This window comes from Ctenopharyngodon idella, chromosome 1, assembly GCF_019924925.1.
Source record: "Ctenopharyngodon idella isolate HZGC_01 chromosome 1, HZGC01, whole genome shotgun sequence".
NCBI classification, from domain to species: Eukaryota; Metazoa; Chordata; class Actinopteri; order Cypriniformes; family Xenocyprididae; genus Ctenopharyngodon; species Ctenopharyngodon idella.
In genome coordinates, this window is record NC_067220.1 from 4,902,417 (window position 1) to 4,919,049 (window position 16,633).

General features: G+C 36.8%; 1 protein-coding gene across 1 annotated transcript; it reads right to left on the reverse strand.

Moving 5' to 3' along the window:
- Positions 1-1,730: 1,730 nt before the first annotated feature.
- pros1 (protein S) lies at positions 1,731-16,342 on the reverse strand. Its single transcript, XM_051903367.1, has 14 exons — positions 16,078-16,342; positions 13,530-13,687; positions 13,350-13,374; positions 10,309-10,395; positions 10,105-10,227; positions 9,896-10,021; positions 7,993-8,121; positions 7,567-7,807; positions 7,180-7,366; positions 6,043-6,207; positions 5,076-5,244; positions 3,525-3,661; positions 3,223-3,451; positions 1,731-2,312 (listed from the first exon to the last, which is right to left on the reverse strand). Exons 1-14 carry the CDS (start codon positions 16,163-16,165, stop codon positions 2,134-2,136), a joined length of 2,043 nt encoding a protein of 680 aa, XP_051759327.1. The 5' UTR covers positions 16,166-16,342; the 3' UTR covers positions 1,731-2,133.
- Between the last annotated feature and the right edge of the window lie 291 nt (positions 16,343-16,633).

Sequence of the window (16,633 nt, forward strand, 5' to 3'; positions counted from 1 at the left end):
AGTGAAACCTCTGCAGAGTTCCACAGAATACAGAAAATCACGTGGGGGGAATGACATGAATCAATGATGACACAAGTTTCATTTTTTCAACTGTTCCAGTTATCTATTAATAACATCAGTGTTGACATCTGATTGATAGTTTGGACTTTTTATCAAGTAAAAGTCTTTTAGTATAGTTATACAAACGTCGTCCTTCAGCTCGTGTCTTTCCGCTGTGAAATCTTTACTTTTTATTTTTATCAAGTAAACATAAGAATAACTTTGATATTGTTAGTATTATTTCAACTGGACAGACCTACACTCTGTCACAGCTGTTTGTTGATCTGACTCTGATGTGAGGTTACATTCTTCCTCCTGCAGCTGTTTTCTCAGTGTTTACCTCGCTCGCTCTCCTCTTGTTTTTCTGACCCAGTGTTTTCATTCTCTTCCTCCCTCCCGTTTCCCATCTGTTATTTTATGCAACATTGAGGTCAGGTCACAGTGTCCATCTGTAAAACACACTGTATATCTCATTTCAGCTTCACAGAGATGAAGATCCAGTGTCCAGTTATTGTCATATGGAAACATTCATGTGCCTTTAAACTACACAAAAAAGGGAGTCAAAAGTAGAGCACTTTCTATTAATAACAGCAGCTTCCAGACCTTCAGGGAAATTAATTTCCAGGACTTTAGAGCTTATTTCTTGACAAGCATTTTTTTTAAAGTGTAACATATAAAGATTACACTCACAAAAAAAAAGCTACGCAAATGCAAATGTCTCTCTAGTGATTAAAAAATAAAAATGCATGCATTTCGCGGAAGAACATTGTTTTGGTTGTGCTTCGGCTCTGCATGACTGTGCGGATGAATCTCAAGCTGACTAGCTGAACGTTACTGTAGTTTTACCCCATTAATAGACACTGTACTTAGAAAATAAATTCCAGCACAGCTACAACAACCACAAAGAACTGACCCTTCACAAGAGATAATGCTTTACAGTGAACTACATAATGGCGATTTATCTGTTCAATAAAACACTCACCTGTTGAGTAATAAAAACACCATAATCTCCGAGTCGCTTTTACAACATTTCAAATCCCTCAGTTCTCGCCATAAAAGTCAAGCCAAAGAAGGCGGAGCAACTTTTCTCTATTTACGGATATGACGAGACACGCACGGGCGAGTGATGTATGTAAGCAATTTCCCGCGAAAACCACCCCGACAGGTCTAAAATATAAACGCTTATAATAAGCTTACCAACGGAGCCCCTTAAGTGACATGGTGATGTGAAAAATATGAGATGAGAGGAAAAATAATATTTCAATGATTTTTCGTTCTCACAAATGTTTGCATTCCCTTGAGAAAAACGTAAATGTAGTAATACTTTACAATAAGGTTTTATTTGTTAACTACATTACTGTTAACACAAGCTAAAATTGAAAATACTTCTAAAGAATTTATTAATCCTAGTTAATGTAAATGTCAACATTTACTAATACATTATTAAAATTGTATCGTTAATATTATTTAATGGACCTGAGCGAACATGAACTAACAATGAACAGTTGTATTTTTATTAAGTAACATTAACAAAGATGAATAAATACTGGAACAAATGTATTGCTCATTGCTAATCCAATAACTAATGGGACCTTAGAGTTAATTAAACATTTTAATTCATGTTCTAATCAGGATTTTACTTCTTAAGATGAGATTTGAATTCCATGATGACAACGACACAAACAACATGCTGCATTTCATTTTCTTCTTTTATTTATTGAATTTTTGCATTAATGCGGCACTAGTGTTCAGTATCCACCTAAACATATTCACATCAAATTAAAATTAGTGTTATATACAAGATAAAAACTGACGGCTCTATACTGAGAGAAAAAACCTGATTAACGACAGACACAACGGACACGTCAGGAATAAAAATACTAAAACCATCAGGATGAAAGTCTGTCACATGTTTAAATAGAGGCTCTTTCACAATTTCACAGGTTAGGATCAATTAAAACACTCATTTAAAACAAAAGAAACATCATGCTTTCTCCGTCCCTGTTGAACCCAGAACCAGGGCGGATTTCATGTCTGATGGGAACTTTAGACCAAGGCAGCGTGTCACGTGTCTCCTGTGATGTCACTTCCTGTCTACTGCAGCTGGGATTCGCTGGACGACGTGTCCGGGGCATCAACAGGAGGGCAGGAGTGAGACTTGATGCTGTTGTCTTTACTAACAGCCTCGTCGAAGTCCAGCTGCTGTCCGTCCACACGGATCTCCAGACAGCCGTGGTAGAACGCTGAGATGGGAGTGATGGACAGTGGGAGATCTGCACACATACAGAGAAAATATGAATGATTTATCGGTGCACATCATTATGGTGTTAAATTCATAATCTTGAATCAGAATATCTTCTCCTCCCTCTTGCAGCATCTCTTCTCTTCTCTGATGATGAGGGCGGGGCAACCTGTCACTCACATGAGATCCACCAATAGCAAACCACAACCATCCAATCAATTCCCCACAGACAAAATCAAGCCCCGCCCTACATTTGTTCTTGTTTGAGAAGCGTTTCACTCGGATATACGACACAATAGAGAAGAATTCTGCAACTGACAGACATTCGACTGGATTTACCAACCTCATCTTCACCTGATGTTCAGAATGGACGTACAGTCTGATGTTAGCGCTTTAAAACCATTATAAGACACCATTATTGATAAATGTATTGATTTAAAGTCAAGATTAAGACGATTAGACGTCAGGAACTGAAGGAGTGTTGGCATCAGAGCGAATCTGCAGAGATGCTGACATTAACTTTACCAGTTCTGAAGCCTGAAGATTAGAGACCAGTGTTATTTCAGTATGACTGAGATACTATTATAGGTTTTATTAATACTCTTAATTGGTTTTCAAGATTTTCTGGTTTTCATTTTAAAGGGGTCATGACATGAGAAATCAGATTTGAGGATTGTCAGACTAACGTTTATGATTGCTGTCAAATGCTGTGAATGGTCTAATATTTTTTCCAAAATATCGCTCGGACAGAAACGCTCCTTTTTTAGCAATCAAGCTTTCCAGGGTCAACTTGCAGGAATCAAATCCATGACCTTGGTGTTGCAAGCACCATGGAAAAGCATGGATTTATCAATATATTAGTGAGCATCTATTGGCAAGTTATCTTTATAAACAGAAATCTGCTCAGTCGGGTTAAAAATGAAGTAAAGAAGCTCACTGACCTGGAAGTCCTCCTATGTAAGTGTCGACGGGTCCCTGCATGGCGCGGTCGAGTTTAGCTAAAGCCTCGCTCAGGGTCTCCGGGTCGCTGTAGGTCACGTTCGAGGAGTTCGCTGTGATGTGGAGTCCATCGGCTGACGCTCTCATCTCCACCACCATCCGATCCGGATAACACAACATCAGAGACTGCAGCGTCGCCACGCAGACGCCGTCCACGAACACCTGCAGGTCCTGGAACACAAGAGAGCATGTATAGCATGTGCTGGAGACTTCAACAGGACGTGATGTCAGCGGAGCAGCTTACCGCATCATCGGTTTCCCGTGTTACCACGGCAACGGACAGAGGGACCGTGTTGTTGGTAACCAGGGCGAATAATACACCGGTGGTGCTGGACGGACGTATGCTCATCACGACATCCACCTTCCACTGTCCGCTTCTGCCTGTGACGTCAAGAACAGAGTCACAACTTTATTAATTTAATAATTCATGTGAGTACTTCAATGGATGAGACTGTTGTCTTCTGTAGAGCTGCCTTTGAATCTGTTTCATAATTGATTAACTTTATACAGTTGTTGAACTGAACTGAATCAACACTGAATCGAACTGAGCTGAATAAATGACACTATAGTCTTCTGTAGAGCTGCTTTACGGTTGACTTGAATTTGTTTCATAATTATTGCATTTTTGATCATTGAAACATTGAAATGTTTCATAACTGATGAATTTTGCAACATTGACAGTTTTTAAACTGAATTGAATCAACACTGAACTGAATTAGTTTCATAATTGATTAACTTTGCAACAGTGAACCAGTTCTTGAACTGATTTGAATTCAATTTGTTTCATAATTGATAGATTTTGCAACACCGAACCAGTTCTTAAACTGATTTGAATCAACACTGAACTGAATTCAGTTCATTTCATAATTGATGAACTGCAACACTGACACTGTTATTGAACTGAATCAACATTAAAAGGAACTGAATTTGTTTCATAAGTGATGAATTTTGCAACATTGAACTAGTTCTTTAACTGATTTGAATCAACACTGAACTGAATTGAATTTGTTTTGCAACACTGAAAGTTATCAAACTGAACTGAATCAAGATTGAACTGAATTGAATGCTTCATAATTGATGAAATTTGCAACATCAAAACCATTATTAAAATGGATTGAATCAACATTGAATGGAACTGAATTCATTTCATAATTGATGAATTTTGCAACATTGACTTTTTTCAACACTGAACTGAAGTGAATTTGTTTTACAACACTGAAAGTTATCAAACTGAACTGAATCAAAATTGAATGTTTCATAATTGATGAAATTTGCAACATTGAAGGTGTTATTGAACTAAATTGAATCAACATTGAACTGAATTTGTTCTACAACACTGAAAGTTATCAAACTGAACTGAATCAAAATCGAATGTTGCATAATTGATGAATTTTGCAACACTGAAACAGTTATCAAACTGAACTGAATCAAAATTGAACTGAATTGAATTCATTTCATAATTAATGAATTTTGCAACATTGAAAACGTTATTGAACTGAATTGGATCAACATTGAACTGAATTGAATTTGTTTTATAATTGATGAACTTTGCAACACTGAAACTATTATTGAACTGAATAGAATCAACATAGAATTTGTTTCATTACTGTGAAGCTGCTTCGAATCAATCTGTATTGTATAAATAGCTGTAGAAATAAAGCTGACTTGACTGATGCGAAGCGCTCTTACTAAAATATGAGCCGAGTTCAAACTGAAAATGGACGTGCTTCAGATGCATGAGACTGTATTTAGCTCGGGATGTTCCGGTAACAGATCAGATTGAGTGTGAACTCACTGTAGTTGATGTTGAAGAGCGCCTGACCTCCACCGCTGAAGAACGAGCCCTTCTCCACATACACGTAACAGTGCTTGCTCTCCTTCTCGTGAATCACCTCCTTCACTCCAGACCCGCCCTGATTCATCAGATTCCAGCCGCGGATGCAGCCGTCCAGCCTCGGGTTGATCTGATCCACATCCACACAAACAACGATAAACAAAACACTATCACACGCACAACGGCCACATCAACACCACAAGACCTATCAGGAACTTGTCCAAGTCATATTTCACCACAGAAATCATGATAAACAAACAAGAAATTATATTCTCTTTGCCGCTTTAAGACGAATCGCTTGTTGTATTACTCATTTGTAAGTCACTGTGGAAAAAAGCATCTGCTAAATCAACAAATGTCAATGTAAAGTGTATTCGGTAACACTTTATTAAAGCCCTCATATATAATGCATTATGAAAGTATTTTTAATGGATTAATTACACACCTTATAATGCATTATATGATCTCATGAATAATTGTAACCACAGTTATAATACATCATAATTCTTCATTGAACACATTTTTAGAACATATAATACTTTAAAACACACGACAAACAACCAATTTCAGATGTAACAAGGAATCTGCAAATATTATAAAAGCATTTTAAGTTTGGTTACCATTTTTTATAATAAAGATAAATATAATGCATTATGATGTACATTATGAATACTAATGCGTTAAAGGCTTTAAGTAAAGAGTTACACATTTTTTGTATTATTTTCACGTCAATGAATCACATTTTTCACTAAATCCTGAGCAAACCCTTATTAATGCAACGCAAAAAAATTATTTATAATCATAAATTCCATTAGTAAAGCGCAATTATAATTTGTTATTATAAGTTAGATGAAAAAATTTTCCTTTTGATTTTTGAAGTTTGTGAATGGAATGCATTAATGTGTAATTACACAGCTCTGACACTTGCCGGTTTGATGAGGCTCTCGTTGCGGTTGGGCAGACCGGCGATGTAAACCTTCGTCTCCAGTTTGTCGTTGACGGGTGTGAAGAGACGCTCAGGACTGTTGATGCTCATGACGGCCTCTTTACTGATCTTCACACTGACGCTTCCCATCAGCTCCTCCACCGAGATCTACAGAACCATACAGAACAAACATCACCTGACTATGTACATACACTATTGTTATAATTAGTGTATGTATCATTTTTTATTAGGGGTGTGACAAAACATGACAAAACATGACAGCGTCTCAGCAGCTCGGCTAACAAACTCCATCTCTGAATATGCTGTGAGTTTGGGTTGCTTATAACGTTCGTTAATCATTTATAAACCGACACCAACACATGAGAATATATCAGTGTGTTTCTAAATATGTGAACTGTTGTTCATCATGATTTCAAACTAAAAGTTTAACCCCTCGCTCTGAGTTTGCATGTTTTGATGTACATGTTTTTTTATTGTTAAGCATTTCTATTGTTAAGAAGTGGCCAAATATTAAAGAATAAGGGGACATTTGAATTACATGTTGTTTTGCCAATATTAAACAAGGATTTGATCATGCTGTAAAGTGTAACAACAACAATCATCAGGCTGTTGGCGCCCTCTGCAGGCATTTGTTAAAATATGTAATGTACATAAGCTGATTATGTTCATAGTATATTACATTATGTATTTTAACAGTTGTTCAATAACACCATATGATTACTTGCTTTTGATACTTTATGTGAACCAATTATTATTGCCTCACTGTTATTATATATGTATTTTAAGTCATTTTAAAGGTCATTGTTCGACTTAGGTCTATTTTAATTACTGCAAAAAAATCAGATTAATCACCAAAATAATCAACCGATCACTCAATTACCAAAATAATCGTTAGTCACAGAACCTAGATTAGTTAAAACATTTCAAAATGCACCTGTTTGTATCCGATTAATTGACAAAATAATTGGCCGATAATAATCGTTAATCGAAATGAGCGTTTCCTGAAGGAAAGGGAATGTTTGTGCAGAATAATGTGAAAGTTCAGACAGTAAATCAGACAGCAGAACCCTGATGATGATGTCCTGTATATAATCTATGATCAGTGTGTCATGAACGCACCACGTGCCACTGTCCGTCATTGATGGCTTTTCCTCCGCTGGTCATTTTCACGGAGTGTTCGTTCTTGAACTGGACCTCGATGCGGCCGCTCCGTAAACCCAGCATGAACCACGAGTCCGGCGAAGACTCTGCGTACAGAATCACTCCCTCCGGATCAAACGTGCGGAAATCAAATTCAGCTGCAAACCTGCGTGAAAAATGTTTTCCAGTAGTTGGCGATAACAACACCGGAATACTCACGAGGGATCAGTTTCTCGTCTTTTTCTCAGAATAAATAACAGAAAATGATGCTCAGGAAGTCAATGTAAACATTCGATGTCATCAGGAAAACACACACCAGCAGTTAACCCTGCTCAGATCGTGTCATGATCCCGGCGACAGTCGTACCTGGTGTCGGCCTGCAGACGGAAGCGCAGGTAAATGACGGGTAATCCGGAGAACTGCTCTCCCAGATACAGCATCTCCTCGTGCTTGTGGTCGTACAGATCCAGACACTGCGGGATCTTCTCACAGAGGTGCCCGTCCTCCGCCAGCTTCACACCCATCCGTCCGTCGCAGTGACACGAGAAGCTGCCGATGGTGTTCACACACTCGCCGCCGCACACGTCCAGCTCACACTCGTCCAGATCTAATAAAACAAAATAAAACATCAGAGTTTCTCCTAAAGCAAAGCTTGAGTCACATGATACACAGATCCACACATCTCTCAAGTTATGAACAAATGTTCTTCCAGGAACATTAATAGAACGTTCATATGAGTTTCGAGGATGATGATGGTGTGATAGTGAATGAAGGTGTGTGTTACTGTCTCACCGACACACTCGCGTGAGGTTCTGTTGTACTGGTATCCCAGCGGGCAGCGGCACTCAAACGACCCCAGAGCGTTGACACATTTAGACGGTTCCACACACACACTGGGAAACAGGATACACTCATTGATATCTGCAACGACACACACACACACACACACCATCAGATCCATAAACACACTGCCTGTGTTACTTCAGTATCATTCATACACTATTAAAGTTTTTATTTTCAGTGAGATTTTATTTGTATTTTAACTGTTTTCACTTTAATTTTTAGTTAGTTTTAGTCATTTTGTTATTTTTATAAATTTTTTTTAAAAATTGTCTATTTTTTATGTTTATATTTTATGTTTTCACTTTAATTTTTAGTAATTTTTACTAATTTTGTTGGGTTTTTGTGATTTTTATTAGTTTTTATGTCTATATTTTACTTTTATATTTCATATTTTAACTTTAATTTTTAGTTTTAATATTTGTTGTTTTTGTGATTTTTATTTCTTTTTAAAAAATTTATATATTTTTTTATTTTATGTTTTCACTTAAATGTTTAGTTAGTTTTAGTAATTTTGTTAGTTTTGTGATTTATTTTTTAAAAAACTGTATTCTTTATTTTTATATTTTCACTTTAATTTTTACGTATTTTTACAAATTTTGTTGGGTTTTATGATTTTTATTAGTTTTTATGTCTATATTTTATTTTTATATTTTCACTTTAATTTTTTGTTTTAATATTTGTTGTTTTTGTGATTTTTATTTCTTTTTTAAAAAATGTATCTTTTTTTTATTTTATGTTTTTACTTAAATTTTTAGTTAGTTTTACTAATTTTGTGTTTTTGTGATTTTTATTAGTTCTTTTATTAGAGATTTTATTTGTATTTTAACTGTTTTCACTTAAATTTTTAGTTAAAGTTTTAGTAATTTTGTTTGTTTGTTATGTGATTTTTATTTATTTATTTTTTTAATTGTTTTCACTTTTTCTTTTTGTTAAAGTTATTTGTTGTTTTTGTTATTTTTATTATATTTTTAAAATGTCTATATTTTTATATTCTATGTTTCACTTTAATCTTTAGTTGAAGTTTTAGTAATTTTTATTAGTTTTTTTTTTTTTTTATTATATCTATATAGTATTTATTAATTTAGTTTTTGTTATTTTAGTATTTCAACTTTAAATGAAAATGCTTGGCAACAAGCCGAAATAAAACAAGTTTTAAGTTTTCATTTGAGTTAATGTTTATTTTAAGTAACATAAATGTTTTTAGCTTTAGTTTTCAGTTAACGATAATGATCCTGATGTATCAGTCAAACGTGTCACATCCTGTCTGAACATCTGAACACACTGAATCATGTTCCTTAATGAAGCAAAAACATCTGATCCAAACGCTTGAAGTTCACGAATCGCTCATCACACACGCTTGTCCTTCACTAGCGTTTCAAACCTCAAACATTAGAGAGCTTTCATCATTCCCAGACTTCCACTGTTGTGATTTCAGAGTTTATTATTCTAACAAAACTAGTAGATGTGTGTGCAGCAACACAAACAACACAATCACACACGCTCGGCATTGTGGGTCCTGTAGATAAACTCACAGGCTCATTGTTTCTGCTGAAGGGAAACGGCGTCTGATGATTTACGACTTTAAAAACACTGTTACGTAATGAACCTTTAAGACTCTTTCAGTGGATTCTGCCACATTCAGCGCACGTCGATGCGGTTTCCTCCTGAACACGGACCTCACAGCTGGAAGGGAATCATGTTTCTCCTTTACAGGAAAATCCCAGAATTCCTGGAACAGCTCAAACTCATCTGGCAGACGTGAAGCAAACAGTCCAGCACACTTCACTCCTCTAGAACTCAAAGCATGGCTGACCTGTGACCTGTGACCTGTGACCTGTGCAGTGATGCTCACCGATGCAGTGGATGTTGTCGTGTGTGTAGAAGCCCTTCTCACAGCTGCACACAAAGCTCCCGGGGAGGTTGTAACAAATTTGGTTGCAGCCCGCATGGAATTCTGGGTCTTCACACTCATTAATATCTGTGAGAAAATGAAGTCTGTAAATGCAAGAAAATAAATCGATAATGATAGGTCAGATAATCTGTGTAGAAACACTCTCTCACCCTGGTCACAGCGCTGACCCCTCCAGCCCGGTTTACACACACAGGTGTACGAACCCTGACCGTCCACACAGCGCTCGTAACCCTCCTGATAACACGGCAGCGGCAGACACTGGTTACTGATCTCTGAAAACACAGCAGCAGCTCAAACTCAAACTCAACGCAGCCAGATCACTCCATCAGCAGTGTTCACTAGTGAGGGATCACCTTGAACGCAGGTGCGCAGGTTCTGTGGGATTCCTGGATTCGGGGAGTTTGGATTATTGATCCCGACGCGATGAGAGCCCAGACACACTAAACCACAACAACATGACTGTCATTTACACAGAAAACATGATAAAGTCATTTAGTCACACAAACAGGGGTGCGTTTCCTGAAAGCATTAGGGCTCGTTCACACAGAGCGCCTCTTTGCGTCTAAAAACGCTCAGGAATGGTTTTAAAAACGGCCAGCGCAGAACAGGAGGGTCTCGATGTGATGCAATAACTGCAATAACGAACAAATAAAACAGTTGCCATGCCAACATGCTACTGTAAACAAAAGCTCACAACGATTGCCCCGCCTCCGAGTTCTTCTGATTGGTCCACTGTTTTGGAACTGACATTGATGAGCGACGCTGCGTGTAAAAGTTGACATTATTTTAACTTGACACAGCATCTTAAAAACATGAGCGAGTCATTCACATCCTTCTAGCGTGTTTACATAGAAAAATAATGGAAAAGTAGCGCATTGGAATCGAAAAATGCATTCTGTGTGAACGGACCCTCAGTCAACTATGGTCGCAAGTTTCGTCGTTACCAACATAGTTGTGGTCGTACAGATCCAGACACTGCGGGATCTATCTAATTAATTACATGATGTGCCGATTAATTAATCTAATAAATCACAATTTAATGGCACATCAAATTTGACTGAGAAATGACCCCCAAGAGATAATTTGAAGTCATTATTGTGTTAAATGAAAAAAGCATCAAATAGACGTCACAAAAAGTAGCTTTAGAAAGAAAAATTTGATTCAACATAGAATTTATTACACAAAAACTTTTAAGTTTTTCAGAAGCTGCATCTGAATTGGTATTTAGATATATTTACAGAGCAAAACAGTTTAGTTACCAACTTTCTTCAAAATATCTTGTTCCGCAAAAGAAAGAAAGTCATACAGTTTTGTAAATGTAAGTAAACATAATTTTTACTTATTGGGCAAACTATCCCCAAAATATGAAATTATTATTTTTTTGAATGAAGTGATACTCTAAATAAGAAACTAAAACTGCCAGTAGGTGGCGGTAAATGTCTAAATGAGTAAGTCACTGGGCCTTAGACATTTACCGCCTTAATCAGCGTGTCGAATCATGATTCGGATCGCATGTCAAACCGCCAAACTGCTGAAATCACGTGACTTTGGTGCTCCGAACTGCGGATTCGACACGTTGATTCATAACGCTCCGAAGCTTCATGAAGCAGTGTTTTGAAATCGGCCATCACTAAATAAGTCGTTATTTTGTTTTTTTTGGCGCACCAAAAATATGCTTGTCGCTTTATAATATTAATATTGAACCACTGTACTCACATGAACTGATTTAAATATGCTTTTAGTACATTAATGGATCTTGAGAGAGGAAATGTCATTGCTGGCTATGCAGGCCTCACTGAGCCATCGGATTTCATCAAAAATATCTCAATTTGTGTTCCGAAGATTGACAAAGGTCTTACGGGTGTGGAATGACATGAGCGTGAGTAATTAATGACAGAATTTTCATTTTTGGGTGAACTAACCCTTTAAATAACAAAAAAAAATAAAAATACCTGTGTTCAGGTGCATTGTTGGCGTGTTGCTATTTTGAGGAACTGAAAATGCACCATTGACCAACTGAAACCTGCTCTAAAGTCAATGGCGCAGTCGTTTTCAGTTCCTCAAAATATAGCAACACGCCAACAATGCACCAGAACACACCTCGTTTTCAGATCAGCGCACAGATGGGCACGAGTGCATTTACTATTTAAACAACGTGGCGCTGGACGTAAAAATGATAACTGCGTCGGGCTGAAACTAGTAAAAAACACTTGCGTCGCTCCTGGTGTCACATTGCGCCGAGTGTATGATAGAGCCCACTGAGTCATTCACTCATTCGATTTGTTCAAACAGCTGATTCATTCAGGAATTAAATGGCTCTGTTTATAAATGGGCCATTGAATCGTTTGTTCACCTGATTGATTCGCTCAAAAACACGGATTTGTTCAGAAACGAAACGACCGGAGTATGGCGAGCTCAGAGATCTTGAATCGATTAATCAGCATAAGTTATCACTCCTCCATCTGCGTGTGACGTCATTAACGGCAGTATTGTTGAACCAATGTGGTGCGACCATGTTACTACGGTTTTGGTAAACAGTCAGCGAGTTACATCATCATCGTACGGGAAACGCACCCCAGATCAGTTTAGGATCAGCCATTCTGTCATCACTTCTTTTCTTTTAAGGCGAGACTCTACAGGCAAAACCAGTGTTTTTTTAATGCACTGCTCAGTTTGAGCTCTATTTTGCTTCCATAACATTCAGACTAGTGAGAAAACATCCAAAACCCACATTCAAGTGTTTATTTTATCTCAATCCATCTCTTTAAAGGCGGTGAGTTTGAGTCAGAAATCTCACACACCAAACTTTACAGTTCTATTCACATCTATATTTGTTCATATATCATGATTTATACAACATTTTACTCCTAAAAACATGGTGAAAATCAGTTTGTTGACAGTATTTTCTGATTTATATCCAGAAGCCCCTCTTTAACTCTAATGTGTCAACAAAATCAAACTAGAGTTTTGAATCTGGCTTTATCCAATGTTCAACGGAAATGTATGCAAATTAGTGCATATTTAATTAGATAATGCATATTAAAACATAACATTTAATGTATGCTTTGAAAGTCTGACGATATCTGTTGGTTTCACCCTGTTCACCTGCAGTGTCATTTGTATTTATTTTGTTTTCATAATGTTTATTGTGATTGAACTCATGTTCGGTTCAGTGTTCAACGGAGCGACTCTGAGTCCAAGCGGCTTCTGTCACAGAGGCTTTTGCAATCAGATTAAAGTGTGACGGCCACTGGAACGTGAACTCGAGCGTGTTTCCCCACACGCAACCGCGGTGGGCGGAGCCTGATGACATCACAGATCACTTATTCAGCACTGTACACGCTGTGGATTACAGTAAGTGTTTATCTGCACAAAAATAACGAGGGCGACTTACCAACATACTTGGGATAGAAATATTCCTGGAAGATTAAAAGAACATGAGATTATTCACAGCAAAAACATCCAGTGATTCATTCCCTCCACAAACACAAGCTGGACGGGTCAATGTCAAAGTCAACAGTGTGACGGATCACAACACAAACATCACAGTATTGATCGGACGAGCAGAACTCACCGTTTCTAGATTGTTCTCGAAGATCTCCCGCGCCTCCTCTTTATTGCACAGCTCCTCGATGCACTCGCGCTCCAGGTTTCCCTTCTTGCTCTCCTCGAACAGAGTGTTGGCGCGTCTGTGCCGCTGCAGGAACTGAGAGGCTTTATTCTGTGAAAGAACTGGACGCAGAGCACATGAAGATATTGATTGTTTGGTCATTCACCACGGCTTTGAATGACCAATGGTGATGCAAATGAGAGTGCACAATATTTACTTAAAAATACTGAAAACAGAACATTTTCATGATTACTTCACAAAACAGTCTCTAGACGCTCAAATACGAGCTAAAGCTTCTGTCACGTGCACCGTTATCAGCCAATATTTCTGATTGATCAGGCTGGCCTACATATATCAGTCTTTCACTACATGTAAATACCATGGTACATTACTATTGGAATCATGGTTTATGTCGATGTACGCAATATATTAACGAGAATTCAAACATTAGATAAAAACATAAACCGCACTGCACACCAGACAGATGACAGAAAATGAGTCAGCTTCATGAATGTCAGCTTTAACCCCATTAAATCCCTTCATTGTGTTACAGAGGGATTTGTTCCCCACGTGCTGCTGGAGTCTCTCTAGAGAGAATGACGTTTCTGGAACAAACATCATAACAGAACAAACATCCTCAACACAAGACTAGTTTTAACAAGATCAATGATTTTAACACTCTTTTCATGACAGATTCATTCAGAGAACGCACATCTTCAGTCACTTTACACTGTCTCTTCTGTAAAGAGTTATGAACGAGGTCTGGATCATGCTGGTTACATTGTCGCTTTTTTAAATGTTGTTACACGGTTACTTTTGTAAACACTGCTACTTCATAAATACTGTTCATTTTGACAACATTGTTAGTTACTTTTGTAAACACGGCTACATGTTATAAAAACTGTTCATTTTGGCAAAACTGTTACAGTTACTTTTGTAAACTGATACATTGTTAATTCGTAAATACCGTTAATTTTGTCAACATTGTTATTTTATAAACACTGCTACATGTGAATACAGTTCATTTTGACACTTTCGTAAACACTGCTACATTGTTATGCTGTAAATATTGTTAATTTTGTCAACATTGTAAGATAATTTTGTAAACACTGCTACACTGCTACTTCATAAATACTGTTAATTTTGTCAGCTTAGTTACTTTTTTAAACACTGCTACATTGTTACTTTGTAAATATTGTTAAATTTATCAACATTGTAAGATAATTTTGTAAACACTGCAACATTGTTACTTTGTACAGTATTAATATTGGCAACACTGTTGCAGTAACTTTTGTACACACTGCTACATTGTTATGCTGTAAATATTGTTAATTTTGTCAACATTGTAAGATAATTTTGTAAACACTGCTACATTGTTACTTCATAAATACTGTTAATTTTGTCAACATAGTTACTTTTGTAAACAATGATACATTGTTACGTTATAAATGCTGTCAAAATTGTTAGTCACTTTTGTAAATGTCTACATGTTATAAAAACTGTTCATTTTGGCAAAACTGTTACAGTTACTTTTGTAAACTGATACATTGTTAATTCGTAAATACTGTTAATTTTGTCAACATTGTTATTTACTTTTGTAAACACTGCTACAGTGTTACTATGTAAATACGGTTCATTTTGACACTTTTGTACACACTGCTACATTGTTATGCTGTAAATATTGTTAATTTTGTCAACATTGTAAGATAATTTTGTAAACACTGCTACATTGTTACTTCATAAATACTGTTAATTTTGTCAACATAGTTACTTTTGTAAACATTTGTGATACATTGTTACGTTATAAATGCTGTCAAAATTGTTAGTCACTTTTGTAAATGGCTACATGTTATAAAAACTGTTAATTTTGGCAAAACTGTTACAGTTACTTTTGTAAACTGATACATTGTTAATTCATAAATACTGTTAATTTTGTCAACATAGTTACTTTTGTAAACATTGTTAAATTTATCAACATTGTAAGATAATTTTGTAAGCACTGCTACATTGTTACTTTGTACAGTATTAATATTGGCAACACTGTTGCAGTAACTTTTGTACACACTGCTACATTGTAACACTGTATGATTTCATTCCATTACAATTTATAAGACGGTCATCATATTAATGTCATGTACTACCAAAAATTACTATGGTAACCATGGTATAGTTTCCTCCCAAGTACCATAGTTACTAGTTATTGTTTCTGATATAAAACCACAGTATATGAGATCTGATTTAAAGACTCGGAAAGTCATTTTGGATTATTTTTTTTTTTATGACAGCGACTAATACTAAGTTACCACAGTTTACGGTAGTAACATTAACTAAAGTAACTATTATATTATGGTGTAAACTGTGGTAATGTAAACACTGTTCAACAAGCGACTCATCAAAGTAACGGTTGCTGCTACGGCGCTTTTAATCACATTGCGACATTAAACGTCTGGTAAAAGAGATGTTTTTATCTCTATGAGACGTTATTCATTAGTTTGTGATCCGTTTTACTCACATCGGTGTGACTCGCAGAGTTCAGCGCTCAGCAGCAGCAGCACGAGGCCGAGCAGAGAGCCGCTGCGCGCCGCCTTCAGTCTCCTCATCCTCGCGGTTTGATCCAGTCAGTCACACTCCAAACGCCTTCCGGTTCGGATCCGAACTCAAACGCTCGATTCTTCTCGCTCACGTTCCTCTAGTTCGGCCAGAAGCGCAGCGCGAGCGAGCTCATGATTGACAAGTATGGGTTAACCATGGGTCAACTAGTAGCCCTCAGCTGGTGAAAGTGCTCCGGCAGGGAATTATGTAACAGGAATTAAAGCTGATTTTGCTCTTGATAAATAATGAATTTATCCTCTTAATTTCTCCAGTTAAAACAGTTTGTGTTTTTATTCACTGGACAAATGGAAAAAGAAAAAGAAGTTTCATAAAAGATCTCAACAATGTTTTAAACAGGATACCAGATCTCAGTATCACCTCAAACATTTCTCATTAAATGACACGAGCTGAACTAGTGACTCATTTGAGTCTGATGTTTTAGGAGAAACATCTGAGCTCATGAGGAGCTTAAACGT

Coding starts and splice junctions, on each gene's coding strand:
- pros1 (XM_051903367.1), bottom strand. CDS start 16,165: ATGAGGAGACTGAAGGCGGCGCGCAGCGGCTCTCTGCTCGGCCTCGTG. Junction 13,688..16,077: donor ACTCTGCGAGTCACACCGAT/GTGAGTAAAACG, acceptor CTCTGCGTCCAG/TTCTTTCACAGAATAAAGCC. Junction 7,808..7,992: donor AACCTCACGCGAGTGTGTCG/GTGAGACAGTAA, acceptor TTGTTTTATTAG/ATCTGGACGAGTGTGAGCTG.